This window comes from Ceratosolen solmsi, unplaced genomic scaffold (genome assembly GCF_000503995.2).
Source record: "Ceratosolen solmsi marchali unplaced genomic scaffold, CerSol_1.0 scaffold17, whole genome shotgun sequence".
Lineage (NCBI taxonomy): Eukaryota > Metazoa > Arthropoda > Insecta > Hymenoptera > Agaonidae > Ceratosolen > Ceratosolen solmsi.
The window spans coordinates 1120360-1141807 of NW_011948445.1; the positions used below are offsets into that span (position 1 = coordinate 1120360).

At 21.3% G+C, this 21448-nt stretch overlaps 1 protein-coding gene across 1 annotated transcript in view; it reads left to right on the forward strand.

Moving 5' to 3' along the window:
• Positions 1-20249, forward strand: part of unc-13 (protein unc13 homolog) — a 46158-nt gene extending 25909 nt beyond the window's left edge. Inside the window, 14 exon segments of the mRNA XM_011504485.1 lie at positions 5513-5619; positions 10980-11033; positions 11036-11090; positions 11541-11987; positions 12068-12218; positions 12699-13424; positions 13490-13711; positions 13796-14242; positions 14313-14444; positions 14555-14780; positions 15098-15250; positions 15651-15749; positions 15856-16018; positions 19798-20249. Coding sequence (XP_011502787.1) covers positions 5513-5619; positions 10980-11033; positions 11036-11090; positions 11541-11987; positions 12068-12218; positions 12699-13424; positions 13490-13711; positions 13796-14242; positions 14313-14444; positions 14555-14780; positions 15098-15250; positions 15651-15749; positions 15856-16018; positions 19798-20092 — 3277 coding nt within the window. The 3' untranslated portion in view covers positions 20093-20249.
• Positions 20250-21448: the final 1199 nt, after the last annotated feature.

A 21448-nucleotide genomic window follows, 5' to 3' on the forward strand; every position in this document is an offset into this window, starting at 1 on the left:
GGGAAAGACAAAAAACAATCATCTGTGTAGATATACCAAAAAAGATCCCAAAAAGGGAAAGTCTGGTAATGCCGATGTTTAAATTATACTTAATCATTGTCAAAACTATCTATTGAAAAATTGTATTCCTGAGAATACCTATCGCTACTGGATGCTAACACATATTTAAATATCTAGATGTAATGTAATCTTAAATTATTTAATAAGTGGCATAAGTACAAACAATAATAAGTTATTATTTTCTATTATTTGAGTATTATTATATTATATAAATTATAAAATAATTAAATGTTAGTATTTGTATTATAATATATTTTATTGCATACTTACATAAATAAACTTCTTAAAAGCATTATAATTATATATTATGCAAAATAAAAGTTTTCAAATAAATCGTAAAAAAACTATGGCTCAACACCCTATAGAATATTAATTCCTTAAATTTATCAAATAATGTTGGTTTCATTAAGAAATGAAAATTCGTTTTCCTCAATTATTCACGATTTATTTAATAAAGTCAAAGTTTATACTATAATATATTTTAAGACATTAAAAAATAATATTAATAGTAATCTAGATAATAATTCGTTTTAATCGCTTTTTGTTTAGCTTATAGTTTAGTTGATATACAAATTTAATAATTATAAAACTCATTTTTATAATGGAATATAAAATTAGTTAAAAATTTTGTTAAATAAAACAATCTTTAACAGGAAATATTTTGCTTAAAGAAAAGTAATCAATACAAGAAACGGATACTGATGAACATCTTATAATCAAATGTTGTACAACATTATTTGTTCATTAAAAACCAGTACTATTATTAGAATAAACTAACTTTATATACAATTTTGTAGAATACAATTTCTCTTCGTGTATATATATATATATATATATATATATATATATATACACTAATTTTGAACAAAGCAAGATTTATACAAATATAGTATATTTCATATGAAATTTCGTGAGAGTTTAGATCAGTCTTTGGAGTCGAGATGAAAACTCATATCCAGCACATATCATCAGTGAAACAGTCAGTCCTGGATGGTACTAGCAAATGGTCTGCAAAAATCGCCATTACAGGTTTGTGGCCTTGGTGTGTTCTTCGGCCTTAATGCAGAAACTTTGAAAATGGCATTATATTATATTTCTTTAACCATAATTGTGCATTTAGTACATGTGCCTCAAGCATTCTATCAACTGCTCAGCAATTGTTATTGTTCTATTATTACATATTTTTAATCGTAATCATTTTTTGCATATACTATATATAAACTTTGGCATTAATGATATATTTTATATGTTTATTGTGATCTTCGTTGAACATATATTTATATGTAGCTTAATATAAATTATTACTAAGTTACAAATATAAAAATAAGCTATATAATAATGTTAGAATATATACCTAATTATTTTAATTGTAAATTTAACATTGAAAGCAAAATTTATTATTACAAAGTAAATGAATATTGTCATTACGCAAAAGATATTTCGTAATAATTTTTCTATTATTATTTAATCATTTTCTAATTACACTGACTTAAATCCTTTCTAAATATAATTAAAATTTAATTTTTTTGAATTCGAAAATAGTATATCATTACATTTTAAATTTTAAATAAAAATGATACCTAGTATTTATATTTAAATAATTTTAAATATTTATTTGGAAAATTTTTAATATATGCCGTTATATTCAAATTCATAATTCAATAATGAACAAATAATTAAAATAATAAAAATACAATAAAAATTAAAAATATAAGTTTAATTAAAACTTTATTATAGACTTCACTACTATTTAGATTAAAATTTTATTTTATTTTATGCAAAAACATTTACATGTTTAAAATTGTATTATAAACATATTATTATTATTATAATATCCCGTATGAATTATATTTTTCTTTAAACGAATAAAATTAAATTTCATTAAAATTACTACTTTCTAACTTCGCTATGAATAATGATCATATATAACTAATAACAAAAGTAATACTTTTTTACACAAAGTATATTTAAATTATTTAATTTATAAATTAATAAACAAAATATATATAGAAACGTTAATTTTTGTCTTTTATGTATGTATTTTTATTTTACTCAAAAATTATAAATTTTATATATTCTAAAGTTTGATTTAGTACTATAGATGTCATATAATTAAACCATTCACAAAAAGCGGAGAAAATCGCTTTCTTTAGGATGTTCTTTATTTCTGTATCTAATGAAATAATTTCACATTATTATATATTCATATTGTCATTATTATATATATGATTATTCATATATATAGCAAGATGAATGTGCTTTCTGTTTATTTGCATAATAATTACAATAGTATTAGTTGCATTAATTAATTAATAGTATTTTTTTTTATTATTATTATTTTATTATTGTTTTATTATTTATATATATATAATGTTAATAAATATTTATATAATATAATAATTAATATATATTAATTAATAATAATTACATAATAATAACAATTAATATTTTTATATTACCAATTATTTTACAAATATAAACTTCATTCGTAGAGCAATATTTAATTCGTAAATTATGAAAATAATTTGAAAATGAAAATACGTCTTATTATCTTAAAAATGTACTAATTAATTACAATTAATTGTATATTCAAGTATGTTATATTTTTTCTATTTTTCAGAACATAATTTAACAATGATATACAATTATGCATAAATTGTTTATTATGTCTTTAATTTTAATGTTATTATACAAATGTATTTCTTTTAAAACATGTCTTTAAAACAAAACGAAACAGTTTCTTGAGTAGAGATCTAATTAAAACGATTAACTTATTAAGAAAAAAGTCTACTCAATAAAATCGGTATTCATTTTTTATGTTATGACAAACTAATGAGCTTGGAACATTTTGTGATATTAAATTATCAAGTACACTACTTCAATAGTAATAATTTCATTGAATTGAAAAAGCTAATATTTAAACAACATCATTCATATGCGATCAACTATCCATTTTGAATTTATGATAATGGAAAATTGATTCATCAATAGTTACATGTTAGATTATTTCGAATAAATTTATGATTTTGTATAGATTCAATTGTTAAATGTATTCGCTTGTAATTTTTAGGAATAATACGCTAAACAATTTCATTAAAAATTTTTTATGAATGAAAATCAAGAAACTTAATTCGAGATGTTTTTTACTCAGGTCAATCATCAACTATTTTTGTTCTATATCTTATGCATAGTTAAACTATTAGTAACTTTTCAATATTGACCCATTCAAAAAATTATATATATGCAATAAGCAAAACACTACAATTCATTTTTAATTAAATAGTTGACATACATTTTTCTATTAAATGTTGTATGTTTTCGATTATAAAATATAAAAAGTTTATCAACGGCTGAACAGTATATCAAAACTACTACCTAATACGTGTATTTAAAAAATTGATTCACAGAATTTATATAAATAGTTTTGTAAAGACTAATATTCCAGAATTTATAATGAAAAAAAAATTACTTCATGTATAAATTAGGTACTATTAAAGTTCATGTCGATAAAATGTTATTCAAATTTTTTTAAGAAGCGTCTAAAGTATAGAAACTAAAATTATTTTTTTATATGCATATATATATACTATTGAAAGAAAAAACGTACCATATTAGAAATATAAACATATAAAATTGCTCAATTTATACAAATATCAATTTTTCTGCAATGTAAGAAAATTATGTAATAAAAAAAATATTTCATTTGTAAAGAAAAGTTATTGCAAGAAAAAGTCAAGTTCAGCAGATTTAGAAATCGTATTTTATAAATACTATTTAAACAAAATATTTAGTTTATATTTTAAAATTAATACACTTTCGGATTATTTCTAATTATAAATTGAAATAGTATTTTAGATCATGTTATTTATTTTTACTATAATTTATTACTACAACTTTGTATTTCATGTTATTTTTTCAATTTATTACTATTGAGAAATTGGAAATGTTAAAAAAAAATAAAATTCAAATTGATCACTAAGCTATACATATCCAAATATTCTATAAATTATATGTTCAATAGATTTTCAACTATTTAAAAAAAATTAACTTTTATTATATATTATACAAAATATTTATTTGATATGATATGTGCATTTAAAAATCTTAAACATTTTTTTTATTTTAATAAATTATTTTTGAAAGCTTTTCAAACACATTTTCTAAATTTATATAATATGTTCAATAACAAGTATCAAACAATTTTATTTTAAAACAATAATTTATCTAATGGTTTTTTATATGTATCTAATATGTTTTTTAAAGTAATAATAAAAAATTATATTCCTTTTTAAATGTTTTTAAAGAATAAAATATTTATAAAATTAATGATAATCATTTATAAATCTAAATTTGAAATGAAATATAATTTATCGAAATAAAGAAATTTAATTTTATATTACACATAAAGTATACAATATTTAAAAAAATTTAATTTATTAAAGTCTGTTAGTCACATTTTCCTAAAAAACATTTTTACAAAAAAAAACAGGTAAAATATTAATATAATTTATAGTTATAAATAAATTAACAATTCTGAAATTTTATTTTTTGTAACTTGTCCATCTTATTAAAAATTTAAGAAAATTAGATCAAAGTTTTATTACAGATACAAGCGTTTAAAAAACTGTATATTATAAAGTGTTAATGATTTTTAGACTATAATTAGATAGAGCTTAAATAAATTATATCTCTCTATATTTAAAGTGCATTCCAAATTACTCGAATAAAATTTTATTATAAAGAATAAAAAAATATATGAAAAATATTATGTTAGTTATCGTTCAGATATACTTGAATCTTATCTTGATATCTTGATATCTTGATATCCGGAATGAAAATCAGATATCTTGAATCAATAAAATATATCAATTTTTCATTCTTTAAATTATATAATGATGTAATTAAAAATTATCAGAAACTTTGATTGTAATTCTTATCAGTTCAAGTTATTACTGGTCAAAAGCATTATATTTAAAATAAAACGATGTTAATTAGTTTATTTTCGAGTATATCATATAAATTAAGTCTTATTTGCATTTGGAATTGGAAAATAAATATTATTTTCAAAGTATAACTTAAAGTTACTTAAATAAGTTAAAAACGAAGCCACTAATATTTTAAATTATAATGTACACACTATTGTTATAACGAAATATTAGTTTTGTATTTATTATCATAAATTCTACACTAAGATAATATAAAATTTTTAATTATTTATTATTATTATTTATATAATTTATATCAAAATTATATTCAAATTTTTTTAATTTACTATGGTGTGTAATTTCTATTAAATAATGATCTTAAAAAGTTATTCGTTTCTGATTATTTAATTGCAATAATAGATTGTTGAGGAGAGTAAGCAGAGGTGTAATTCAGCATTTCATTGGACTTGGTCTGCATAAAAAATCGCAAGTACATTATAGAATATGACATGGTAATTTCTTTTCAGCACAACGTTTTCAGTGGACCCGGACACTCACATAGACAGTCTAGATCAGGCCGAACAGATAGTCCTTGAGGGTACAAGCAAATGGTCCTGCAAAATAGCAATCACAGGTGAAAAACTCTATTTTTCTTTAAACCCTAAATTTTTTTATAAATATATGATTCAAATAATTATAAAATATAATAAGTTCAATTTATATACATATATCTGAAAATGATTTTTTTATGTTGAAATGTGGATAGATAACATTTTTGTTTATGTATTACTTTTTCAGAATGACATTATTTGAAAAATGTAAAATTATAAATATGATATTCCTACCAATGCTAAAATAAAAATAAAGGATACTGAATAAATATAAATTGACTGTTACATTCTATTTATATCGTATAATATATATAAATACAATAAAACATGAAAAATATTTTATATTAGTCAGTTTTGTAATGTGGCATTGCAATAAGATTATTTGGTTTATGAAACATGAATCATAAATGGATATCAATTATTATAATAATCATTCATTCAGCCATTTCAATTATATGAAAAATATATTTGTAATTATATTTATTTAATATAAAAATTATTCATATATAATACAAAATACGAAAACAATTATTTAAATTATTTATAATAAAAATACTTATGCAAAGTCGCAGAAAGTCGTTCTGACAGTTTTTAAACACATCGTCCCTTCAATATGAAATTCATTAATACACAAATCTACGAAATATATCGACGAGATGTATAGACCAAGAATATAATCATGATAACAAGAGTTATTACTATTACTACTATTACTACTACTACTAATCAAATAGAAGTTATGAATAAGGTTATTAAGACTGAAAGTTATATAAAAAATATTTATATATATATATATACTTATGATTGTAAAGAAATTTTTTCTGAATTCAATCACAAAGTGTGTTAAAGTGTGGTAAAGTGTGTTACGTGGTTATATATACCCAAAAAATATAATAATGTAAATAATTCTAATTGGCTTAATTTTCGCATTCAAATAGAAATATGAGTCTTTGGCTAATCTGAAAATGTGGATAATATTCTTGTCTATTTTCCAGTATTACTTACTGAGTTAAAAAAATAAATATATTAGAATCATCTTTTCTTGAATTTCTCGTTACTATATTACATCATTCTTACTAGCCACATGACGATAAGTTATAATAATTGAATATTATATCTTTTACTTAATTTACTTTAGTATTAGAGATAGAATTAAATTGCAATTACATTTGAATTTATAAAAGACTTTGTAATATTTTTGTTACAATAATAAAGAACAATATTTAAATATATTCCGTTAAACATTACGTTAATACATAAAAAGTATAATCTCATTTTTTATTGAATATAATTTAGAGAAATGTATTAATACTGAATATTAAAATAATTAGATATTACTTATATATATGATAAAATATTTAAAAAAAAATTTGTTTTAGTCAATTTAATGCATTTAAAAAATATATTTTAAAAATAAATAATATATTAATAAATTAATTTTATTACAATCTATAACGATTATCAGTTATTTTCAAAATCTTGAATTACTTTTAGAATTTCGTATAGCTCTTCTAATTGTATCTCGTTATATTTTCTTTTACTAAATTTTTAAGAAAGGTCACTGAAATTTATTTTATATGAATATTGAACTAAATTATACCAAAGCTCGTCTTACAACTCGTGTATAGTAGTTTAATAATTAAAATAATTTGTTAAATTTAATAATCTCTCTAGGGTGTATATACAAAAAGTTTTTCTTATTAACCAATTTGAGAATATTTTTTGTTACTCTTATAATATTACTACATTAGTTTATAACTTTTTATACTTATATTTTTAAACTTTATAGTCAGTTTTTTGTAATTTAAAACCTAGGTTTTGGCAATATGTTTATATCTGCAAAACTTAAAATTCAAATTTATGGGCAAATATTTTCATTAAATGAATTCATTGATTGGCATCTATTTCTTAGATCAAAGTATAATCAATTTTGAGGTTTTTTCCAATATATGTACAGTTATAGCATTGACAAAATTAATTCAGATACTACTAGCTCCGTGTAAAATTCCATAAACCGAACTACCTAAGTATTGGCCTTCTTTAATTGTTATAGTTAATTACTGTAAATCTTGTTTATTAATATTGAAAAACAAGTATACATTCTAAGAATTAAAAGAGAATTAATTATTAAATAATTAGATTAAAATTTGCATTTATTTTAGTCAGTTACTAGATGTATCTTATTAATTAATTAAATAATTGAACAAAATGCGAATCCATAAAATACATTTATATCGTAATACTAGTAAGAATACTTACAGTTATTAAATGATTAATTTTTGTTACCTTTGAAATAATACCATTATGCTTTCATTTTATTGTTATTCAATCAAGGAGATCTAGAGTATAAAATTTTAATCATTAAAACATTACTAAATTATCAACTGCTTACTTATATGTTGCATAATTTTATTAAGCACGAGCATGGAATATTTATGCATGTTTTGGAACTTAAATGTTATATTACATTGTTTACTATGTCTGAACACATACAATTCATTTATAAAAATATCGAAACATGTAAAAAAGAAAAGGTAAGTACATAACGATGTACTATGGGTACTCAAATACGTTACATAATTATAATACATAATCAATACAATTTATTATACGCACTAGTTGTCTGACATCCGACTAATAAAAAACATATAAACAAATAGAATAAATGATTAATTTCATAAAAATTATAAAAATGTAAAATAATTGTAATTTTGAATATATATATAACATTTTCAATTACTAAGAAAAAATCGAATGAAAACGAGTAAAACAAATCAGGATATTGTTTAAACTGAAAAGAAAAAGAATTTGGAGTAAAACATACATATTTATTGCAATAATATAAAAATATATTACAGATAATAATTGTATAAGTAGAATCAATAAAAACAGATTATATTAATATAATCGTACATATTTTAATAATTTCACTCAAATATTGAAACATTTTCAGCGAATAATTGTTATTCAAATAAAATATTACTATATAATAATTTTTTAATGTTATCCAATACAACTTTCGTTCTGAACATAATCAAATTCATTATTATTTCATTAATATTTTCATGTAATATTACAAGAGTTTCAGAAATTATCAAGTTTCAATTTTTATATTTTAAGAATTTATTAAGAATTTAAAGTAATTTTGTTATCTATAACTTAAATACAAAATATTTTATGTAAATCCGTATATAGTAGTATAAAGTCTACATACCTATTTAATTATATAATATATTCATAATAGTAAAATATAAATTTTGTACTTTTAAATATACTCTTAGAGATCTGTATTTACTATATATTGTCCAGATTCAGCTAATGAATTTATTTATTTTCAATAAAATAATAGAAGAATATGACACTTTCATAATGTTAGCACCTGCTACCTTTCCTTAATTAAAATCTTACAATATCTACAAAATAATATTTATTTTTTATTTATTTAACAATTATATTTAATTTAATAATTATCATCATGCTACTAAAAAATACGAGTCTTAATCTTCGAAGACTATTTAAACTCTAGTTTTTAAGCATCACATTTAAAGTATTCTTTATAACCTTCTGAAATATATTTTAATTACAGTTATAATGTATATATAGGATATTTTGTATGTATATATTAAATATATGAATAATAAAATTGTAATTTTATATTTCTGTATACAATTTCGAAATTGTAACCTTTATTAAGTTTGTTAATTACTATTTAAAAAACATAATTTATACTTAATATTTAAGTAAATTGAATAGATTCACATCTTAATATAGACATTCACTGTTATTCTTTAAATTGGCTGATTGAAAATGTTAATAAACTTATTGAAAAAGTAATATTCGACTTAACATTGTACTATTAGATGTGCTGTAATAAACTGCTAATAAACTACTCTATTAGATATGCCACTTTTGCACAGTATACTTAAAATATTGTTGATATTTACAATATTCTTTTTGAAAATATCAAATGAAACTAATCGAACATATTGTAAATGTATACTTACTTTATTAAACTTACTTTATATTTTCTTGTTGTGTTTTTCTTATTTTTTATGATATAACTTGATTCAAATTCTATTTATATAACATTTATTTAATTTATGAACAGATATAAAAAAACATTTATTATTTTATATTTATATAATTTTATAATAAAAAAATTTTTTTATAATTTTTATAATAAAAAAAATTCTTATTAAAAAAAATGTTTCCTCAAATATAACTTAAATACTTTTATGAACTGTTGCTGAAATAATAATAAAATTAGTAATTTGTCTAAAAATGTATAGGAACGTATTTTAGAAGCATTTGATAAACATAGATTAATTTTTTAAATAAAAAAATAAGAAGAAAAATCAATCATTTATTTTCAAAATTTGTTACAGTTATTAACACGCAAGTATATTATAATAATATTTATTACAAATAACAAAACCGAAATGCAGAACTAAAATATATTATGATTATTTAATTTATTTTGAAATATAGAATTAATAGATGAATAAAATTTATTAAACACAATAAAAATTTTTATATTATAATAAGATTTAATATAAATAGTGGAAGATTTTATTTACAAATAAAAATAAAATAAAAAAAAATTATTCAAAAATATCACTGTTTTATAATAATGTAATAAATAAAAAAATTCTATCTTGTGAAATTTACAACTTAAAAATTTGAAAATAACATTAAAAAATTATATTTGTTTAAATATAAATTTCTATCAATCTTAATAAATGTAATAAATAAATTTAATTCTAAAAAAAATTTTTTTAGTATCGAATACCGTAAATGTGAAAGGTTTTCATTTTTTAGTATTACAGTATTCGTTTTATTATATAAAAATTAATATAATATTCGAAAAACGTCAGATATATATAACACATACGCTCGTATAAGCTTCAATGTGATACTTTATTGTCAAATTTTATATTAAATAATAAAATAAAAAATAAGAAGTGTATACATTTTATTTTATTTATTTTATCTCATAAGTTATTTGTAATGATATATTATTATAAGCTATTTATATACGACTTACGTAAAGTGTATAGTAGGTGCGCAGTACTACTCTTATATAAAAAATATAAAAAAAATTTAAACAAATTAATATTAAAAATTTAATATAGTAAACATAATTAATTTTTCAAAAATATTTAAATTTATTATTTTGTTAATGTATCCATTTTTTAATAATAACAGTAAAATTAAATCAAATAATTGTTTAAAATATTCATATATTTAATATCTATTTCATTACCGATTTTATTTGAAAAAAATAACTTTTTTCATTAATATATCGCCTATAATAATATACATAACTTATTTATTTTCAGCATATGGCATCTTACTAAACTAAAATTAAAATTTTTATTTACAGTGATTTGTGCTCAAGGGTTGATTGCCAAAGATAAAAGCGGTACATCTGATCCATACGTACAAAGACAATGCCGCAAGAGTTAAATCCCGTATGGAATGAAAAATTCTATTTGTAAGTTACAATTTCATTCAAAATATTTCAACAAAAAATTTCATAAATATAAATCCTTTTTGTGCTTTAATTTGAAGCCATTTGATTATTTTTTAAAATGATTATGATAAAATACATATTAATTTATACGTATTTAAAAAATAATTAATTATTTTAAAATTAAATAATCTAAATACTTTTGTACAAATATTTGTTTAAATAATTTTATTGAAGGACATATGCAATAATGCAATAAGTAAACTCTATATACTAATTATTAAAATAAGAAGTGAAAAAACAAAAGCAAAAATTTGTTTTAATTAGCAGTTGATTAAAATTATCAATTAAAGGATATATTTTATTTAAATATTTGGTTAATGGAAACTAATCATAATATCAAATTCGTATAATACTACAATGACACGTGAAATTTAGTTAAACTTTACATTATACAAAAAATCTACATTACAGTGAATGTCACAACTCATCGGATCGAATAAAAGTACGTGTTTGGGATGAAGACAATGATTTAAAGTCAAAATTACGTCAGAAATTAACTCGAGAGAGTGATGATTTTCTTGGGCAAACAATCATCGAGGTAAGAACACTAAGTGGTGAAATGGATGTCTGGTATAATTTAGAAAAAAGAACAGATAAATCTGCAGTATCAGGTGCAATTAGACTTCACATAAGTGTTGAAATTAAAGGAGAAGAGAAGGTTGCACCTTATCATGTGCAATATACTTGCTTGCATGAAAATCTTTTTCATAGTCTATGTGAAAACAATGACGGAATGGTAAAACTCCCACAAGCTAAAGGTGATGATGCGTGGAAAATATATTTCGATCCATCTGGTGAGGAACTTGTCGATGAATTTGCAATGCGTTACGGTATTGAGAGTATTTATCAAGCCATGACGTACGTACTAAATATATATAATGTAATAAATTATAGATGAATTCTGATTAAAAAAATATTTAAAAAATTACTTATTTCAGACACTTCCACTGCCTTTCTACTAAATATTTATGTCCAGGAGTTCCTGCAGTAATGTCATCTCTTTTAGCCAACATAAATGCATACTATGCTCATACGACAGCTAGTTCTGCAGTATCAGCTAGTGATAGATTTGCTGCTAGTAATTTTGGAGTAAGATAAATTTCTTTGTTTTAACTAATCTTTAATAATATCATTTAAAAAATTAAAAAAATTTTTTTAGTTAAAAAATACCATTATTTATAATTTATGAATACTGCTCTAATCTATTTTTTAAATTTAGTATTTTCCTTTCTTGTATAAAGTAAAACTAATTAACATTTATAAATATTTATTATTTAACAAATTTGTTTCCATCTAAAATTGTTTTAAAATTTAATTTGATTAATTCAAAAATTATACAAGGAAATATAGATATTCAAATATAGATACTTATAATAATAAAAGTACATACAATATTCAAACTTAAAATTAAACTCAAAATTAAAATTAACTAAATTAATTGACATAAAAGCATTATATACATTATATACATTATATACATTATATACATAACATTATATACATTATATATATTATATACATAATACATTATATTAATAAGATACATGTAATAACTTGAACATGTTATAGAAAGAGAAGTTTGTAAAACTTCTAGACCAGTTGCATAATTCGCTTCGCATTGATCTATGCATGTATCGTAACAACTTTCCCGCATCGAGTCAAGAAAAATTAATGGATTTAAAGTCAACAGTTGATTTACTTACAAGTATCACGTTTTTTCGGATGAAAGTGCAAGAGTTAACATCTCCACCACGAGCTAGCAATGTTGTAAAGGACTGTGTTATTGCATGTCTTAAATCTACTTATCAATTTTTATTTCAAAATTGCTATGATCTCTACAGTCGTGAGTTTCAGGTCGATCCGAATGAAACTCGCAAGGAAGAAGAAAATTCACCTGCTTCCCTTGATTTTTGGCATAAACTTATAGCTCTTATCGTTTCTGTCATTGAAGAGGATCGTAACAGTTATGCGCCTGTATTAAATCAATTTCCACAGGAGCTAAATATTGGCCAATTATCAGCTGCAACTGTTTGGTCACTCTTTGCAATTGATGTCAAGGATGCTCTTGATGAACACGAACAAAGCAGATCATGTAAATCCTCTGCCTATATGAATCTACATTTTAAGGTAAAATGGTTATATACTAATTATGTACAAGAGGTACCTCCATATAAGGGACAAGTACCCGAGTATCCCGCTTGGTTCGAACCGTTTGTTATGCAATGGCTTAATGAAAATGATGATGTATCATTGGAATATTTACATGGTGCCTTTAATAGAGATAAAAAAGATGGTGTAAGTATATTAATATTTTAATTTTAATATTTTTAATAAAATTTATAATAATTCTAACATTTTAGTTTCAACGAAGTAGTGAACATGCTCTATTTAGTGTATCCGTCGTTGACGTATTCACTCAGTTAACTCAATGTTTTGATGTGGTATCAAAACTTGAATGTCCGGATCCGGAAATCTGGAAAAGATATATGAAACGATTTGCCAAAACAATTGTTAAGGTTCTGGTAGCATATGCCGATATAGTGAAAAAAGAATTTCCTAGTCATTTAGAAGATGAACGGATAGTGTGTATTTTATGTCTTTTAAAAAACTGAAGATAGTATTAATAATTCATTAAAAAATTTAGTAATCTTATTGTTTCATTTTAGGCATGTATTTTAATGAATAATATTCAACAACTACGGGTGCAATTAGAGAAGATGTTTGAGTCAATGGGTGGAGAAAACCTTGAACAAGATGCTGCAAATATATTAAAAGAACTCCAGGCTCAGCTAAATAGTGCCTTGGATGATTTAGCGATGCAATTCGCTAAAAGCCTGGAACTTCGAATAACAATATCTGTAAAAGAACTTGGTGATCTTTTATTAGCTATTAAAGGAGGTGGACAAATTAATCAGCCTGCGCAAAGAAGTAATGTATCTGTCGAAGCGGATGAAGTACTTCGACCACTAATGGACTTACTTGATGGTAGTCTTTCTTTGTATGCTCAATCGTGCGAAAAGACTGTTTTAAAGCGATTGCTAAAAGAACTCTGGAAAATAGTTATGAGAATTCTTGAAAAAACAGTTGTATTGCCACCTATGACTGATAAGACTGTAAGAAATAAATATATAATATAAATACGTTATAAATATTTATTTATCAACAAAATTTATTAACTTACAGATGATGTTTAAGAGCTTAACAGATAATGCAAAAAATCTCGCAGCAAATGCTAAAATAGAAGATATGTCGAGATTATTTAAAAATCATATGGCTGGGAAACCGGATGTGAAAAATGCACTCAGTGGTGTAATGGTACTTTGAAAAAGATTTAAATATATTGAATATAATTATCTATTCTTATTTAGAATTATATAAATGATAATTATTTTTATTATTATTGTTTATGAATTTTTATTATGTAGGATATTTCTAAGGAAGTTGAAAAAAATTTATCGCCTAAACAATGCGCTATTTTAGATGTTGCATTAGATACTATTAAAACCTACTTTCATGCTGGTGGAAGTGGTTTAAAAAAGAATTTTTTGGAAAAATCACCAGAATTACAAAGTCTACGATACGCTTTGAGCTTGTATACACAAACAACAGATACACTCGTTCAGACCTTTGTTACATCTCAATTAACTCAAGGTATTTTTATTTTCATATTTAAAATATTTATATTAAAAATATAATAATTTTTAATGTTATGTCACTTAGTAAAATTAATTAAGTTCATATATTTAAAAATGAGTGTTGCACGTATTATTTTTTTATGTATATGTAATAAATATATTTAAATTTAATATTTTTAAGAGCTAAGTATTTCGTAAAATTTATTTACAATTATCAATAATTTAAAAAAATGTGTAATAATGAATATTTATATTAAACTAGTATAAAAATTAATACAATACAAAGATTAAAAATATAACAATATTAAAATGTAATGTTAAATTGATGGACAGTGCCGCTTAATGATTCTGCTACTTTGCAACAAACACATCAACGCTCTATGAACAACGAAAGAAACGATGAAGTAGAAGGAACAGAATGCATAGAAAATCTTGAGGAACCTCTTCGACAAAATAAATCTCCTTACCATCGGAAAAGTCGACAAGGTACCTTAAAGTCAATAAAAAAATTTTTTAAATTCATAAGATTAAAATAATAATACGCACCTCAATACGCAGTCATAACATAATCATAAGTTCGTAATAACACTCATAAGTATTAATTTTTATTTGACACATAATTTATAAAATATATATATATAATTATCTTAACTAAATAAAACATTACAAAGGATAATAAAATTATTTTTAATATAAATGATTTGACAAAATAATACCATATTTTTAATTAAATAAAACACTATTGATTACAACTATACTTTAATATAGATTATTACTGTACTTTAAAAATTACATTTTTATTTTAATTTCAACATTTTAAAATCTTTTATTTAATAAAAAAAATTTAATAATAGATGTATAATCATTATAAAACTTTATTTTTTAGATGTTATAAATACAGAAGAAGATGCTGTTGGAGAAATAAATATGCAAGTTGATCTTTTCACAAATCCAGGAACCGGTGAACAAAAAATTAGTGTAAAAGGTATTCCATCAAAAATTTAATTTATATAATACAATTTATTTAATTTATATAATACAAATGTTTATATATACTGCGTGTTATTTATTTCATGAATTTATTTTAATAGTTATATCTGCCAATAATCTAAAATGGCAGTTGACTAGTGGAATGTTCAAACCATTTATTGAAGTAAATCTTATAGGACCATACCTTGCAGACAAGAAGAGAAAACATACAACTAAATCGAAAAACAATACCTTATCGCCCAAGTTTAATGAAACATTTCACTTGTAAGTTGAAAATATGAAAGTGTATTGAATTTATTATTTATTTATTCAAATAATTATAATAATTTGAATGAAACATTTACATATTTTATGTAATAAATTATATTGTAATTATATTTTTAAATCATATTCATATATTACTTTTATTAAAAAATATCCATTTTATTAAAATATTTCCAAAAATCTTTAATATAATAAATTATTTGCTTTGTCTTCTTTTTATTATTTAGAAGAAATTTTTGAAATTTACAGTATTTATTAATAGCAATACCAATAGTGTATTTTCACTTGATGGTCTAAGACCATTCTTTGGTTCTCTACCTATAGCAAATGTAAATATTCAACCAACAACAAGTCTAAAAATGATACTTTTTTCTTAAATATTTATTCGTATCACAGATTGTTGATTTACGACTCAAACGAAAGCATTTGTTTAAATTCATAAAATATGTTTTAATCTCTTAAATATTTATAAATTAACATATAATATCGATTAACTCTGTACTAAAATTCTCAATTTTCAAATTTATGGTGATCACAAAATGAATATTTATAATATGCCTACAGCTTTACATTTCTATAAAATTATATACTATCTCAAATACAACCTTTGTTAATCGTGCACCGATTGCTATAGCAAGTTGATGTGCTACTAGATTAAAAATATATAACATAAATGTAAATATTTGTATTTATTTATAGAACTTAATTATTGAAACTAAATCTGGAATTATTAAAAATCCGCACACTATTAATTAAATTTAATATTTTTTAATGTTCATTATAATATAATGAGCTATAAACATGAACCCCCGTGTATTGAAATATTAAAAATAAAGTTGGTTGCGTTTCTCTTCTACAATTTATAATCCTTGTATATTCAAAAATAAAAAAATGTATTTGTACGTTATCCCAGTTAGTTTATAAATTAATTCATAGCATATCAGAATGAGTTTCTTCTAATATTTTCGTTGAATATTTTATTGAATTTTTTCAGAAATATTTTAATTTATAACTGATTAATTCTCATACTCTCTAGATTCGTTATTATGAGCGATTGATACATTGAAATCGTCCTCTTACATCTAATATATTCTGCACCAGATTAATATATAGATTTTATTTAATTGATTTGAGTAAAATATTATTATTCCTTATTATAAAATATCAATACATAAACTTCTGATTATTATTTTACGAGTTTTCAATTATTTCATGCAGATAATTGATAAATTATCGAAATTATTATAATAGTATAATTAGTAAATTTATTAGGTAATTTTTACAAAATAAATAAATCATACGAGGTTACCAATTATTTGGCGCATTAAAGTTCTTATAGATGTATTACGTCACAGATATAATAAAATCAAATACTTAAGAAAATTATATTAGGGACAAGCCATAAATTTGGATTAATAACTGAAAAGGTTGAATGCGTTACTAAATATGTTCTTGTTTGTTTTTTCGCTTGCAAAAATTGAGGATCGAACCGAACGAAGAAAATGTTTAATATTATTTATTAAATTCGTTAAAATGTTATTCTACTTTTTATTTTTTAAACTAAAATTTAAATGTAGTTATTAATTTAACACTATTATAAACTTTTTCAAAATATAAAAAATTTGATACAGATATATTTAATTATGGATAGCAGTAATCTATCTATAAAGTTTGATGACAATTAACGATTAAGATATGATGTCACATGGGAAATTAAATACATAATTTTTAATTCATATTAAATAAAAAGTGTTTGATTGTGCAGTTTTCCAAGCATTATAAAGTTGAACTTTTATTTAATTTACATGATTTGACAATGTAAAAAATATACGTGACAGAAAATTACTTTTTACAATAACTTTCGATATTTAAGATATGAATAATTATAAGATTATGTATAGTTGTATTTAATGAACCAGCTTTGATTTAAATATCTAAATCTCATTGATAGGATTTTTTCTATTATTAGAATTAATATTTCTTGTATATATATTTATATGAACATTTATTATTCTAATTTTTTGTACTTATAATTAGTGACGAAAAAAAATAAAAAATATGATTATATTTGTTTATATTATACTAATTTATATAATTATATAATCTTATTAAATATTGAATAAAAATCTTATTAAATAAGCTTGCAAGTAAATTCGCGTTTCCATTCGCTATTTATGTTTTACCTTAGATTAAAAATTGAACATCTATATATCTATATACATAACCAGTATATTCTTTTACTAACCTTACATCATCATGTTAAGAAATATAAAATCTAAATCTAATAACTGCAACTACATGAGAAAAATTAATAATTCTTTAATTTTGTACTTTTAATAAAAATTAAAAGAAAAATTTAAAAAAAAAATCGAACTTTTATGCCTTATTGTAGGGAAGTGTTAATCAATAAAATCAGTATTATCATTAATATTGTTAAACAATAATTAAAAATCTATATATTTTTACAATTATTTAGATATGAAGATTTAGAAGAGTTTAAACATTTTATTCCTTTTATAAATAGGTTAATTTTTAATTCATTGATAAAAACCAAAGCAAACGTTTAGCTAAGGAGATATATAAATGAAAACAATCAATTTAAAATTAAAAAAAAAGTTGTATATTAAATAATTTATATATTTAAATAAATTCATGGACTATAATAAAACCGTAAATAAGAAAAGCAAATATTTTATTAATTTATATATAAATATCGTATCAGAATTTTTATGACCCCTGTTTGAATATGCTTACTAAGTGCCGTTGCAAATGTACAATATGCTATAATATTATATTGAAGAGTAATAAGACTGCTATAAATTCTAATTTTCTGGCGATTAACTTTTTAATTAATAAAGTGCAAATTAGATTTTAAAAAGAATTTTAATTCTTTGATAAAGTGGTCAGGTCATTTATCGAATGAAATTAATTGATAAACTGATATTTATTAATCTTTGTTTAGTCGAGTGTCATTTTATAAGTTCAAATTCGTACATCTGACAAAATATAATCAAACGGTAAATTTATGAAGTTCAACTATATTGGATACTTTTTATAATAGAATTTTTCATTTCCAATATTGTAATGTTTATTTATTATATTAAAATGTTAATAATTATAGGAACTCTTGTCAAAATTAAGTATACATAATCACGTATGTACATATAATTAATTACTATACTATTTTTCTATTTGTTACCGAAATACTTCATTTTTTTGCAAATGTATTATATACTGTAACGAGAATCGAATATAAAAATTTATATCCTTATTGATAAATTTATTAATTTAGTTTGAAATTTATTTGTTTTAAAAAGTATTATATAATTTAATTAGTGTTGGGTATCAAAATTTACGCTATTATTAATTTATACGAGTTTATACTGATGTTTGAAGAAATATTCAATAACTAAATAATAAAATTCTAAAGTTCATATATAAATATAGAGATGGAAATTACGCTCGAAGGTTTAAAATCAGGTAAACTATAAGGTACTGCAAAGCGCAAATAAGTCATTGATAAATTTACTAATATAATACTTCTATATGATTAGCCTGGTATACGATATATAATAATATATACTATAATGTAAAATAATATTAAATATATTAAAAAATCTCAATAAAATAATTTAAAAATCAATTATTTGTGCATAAATAATTATTTTTCGATATATTCTCTTATTAATATATATTTTTACTAAATATGCACTTATTGTATGTAAAAATATAAAGTAATTTTTAATAGTAGTTATAATACACATATTTTTTCTGTCTAGCATAATTGGAAATGATCAACAATTGAACTTCTATGAATTGCACATTTGTGTGAAAGACTACTGTTTTGCTCGGGAAGATCGTCTAGTTGGATTAGCAGTGATTCAATTAAAGGACATTATAGAACAAGGTTCGTGTGTGTGTGCAATTTCATTGGGTAAACGTATTCAAATGGACGAAACAGGTTGGACAATATTGCGGATTTTATCCCAACGCAATAACGACGAGGTTGCCAAAGAATTTGTAAAATTAAAGAGCGATATAAGACAAGAAACTTTACTTGCAAATCCAACTTGAAATTAATAACCAGAAGTTTTATTGATAAATATAATAAATTACAAAGAAATAAAAAAAACTTTGTAAACTACTGTGAATAGTCACAATAAGAGTTATAACTTTTTATCACTATTAATAATTAATAATATCATTAAAAGGGTTTATTCACAGTAAGTTTTTGAATCAAACTTTAAAATAACTAACACAGGTATGCTGGACAAAAATGAATGAAATATGAAAAACCAGCAAATGAAAAGGTATCGAATGGAAAAAAATGGAAAAAATAAAAAAAGAAAGGGAAACAATGTTGTAGTATAATTGGACAGTTTAACATGAGAAGGTATTTGAAATATTATTAACAACAAAAATTGTTTTTTCATATAAAACAATTTAACAACTAATAACTTGTATGACCAATTGACGTGTGACCTTAACCCAAATTGCATCATTATTTAAGTTTCTAAGTACATGTACAATTATACATTCAACTACTCATATAAACATAAGAACTTACACTGAAACTTAATAATAAAGTTTACTCAACACTAATAAAACTTATTTTAATGTTTAAGTCGTGTATATTATACAAAATCAAGTAAATAATAGCTCAACTAGCTACTAACGAAAAATTATCGACTGAATAAAATAAAAATTAATTGTATCAGAATACTGTTGTAATAAAATTACGTTAATATATTTTCTTATATTGTAGCACATAGTTAATACATATCTTATTATATATTGGTCCATTAGTCCATTATTATTAATACAAACAATAATAACCTTATCTAAATTTAGTAAATATTTTAAACAATTAATTTATTTATTTATAAACTAACTTTAACTTCATATTAGATAGATTATAAATGTTATTCATAAATTATAAATCAAAAGTGTAATTAACTCATTTCTTACAAATTTTCTTTGTTAAGATATATATATATATATATATATTATGTCCTGAATTTTAACTGTGGTATACAAATATACGAAAAATAAAACTTACACATAAAAATAAGTAATAAAAAAATTGATATATATATATTTGTAATAACTGTATACTTTCTTTGTTAGTAAACTTTATTTAAAAATTTTCAGTGTTTTTAACTGAACCAATAAATAATACACTTATCTTAGATCTGTTTTGACTCCATTGCATATCAAAACATAAAAAGTCGAAAAGATAAAAAATCTATCAAATAAGATTCTATTGAATAAGAAAGATTATTTTAATATTAGTTATTAATTTATTATTAGTTATTATTTTAATATTACTCAGAAAAATTAAATTCATGTTTCAAATACCTGCAAAATTTTTAACAAAATGCTAGTATATTATTGTTTATTTATTTTATGATTGTAATGTACATAATTTGT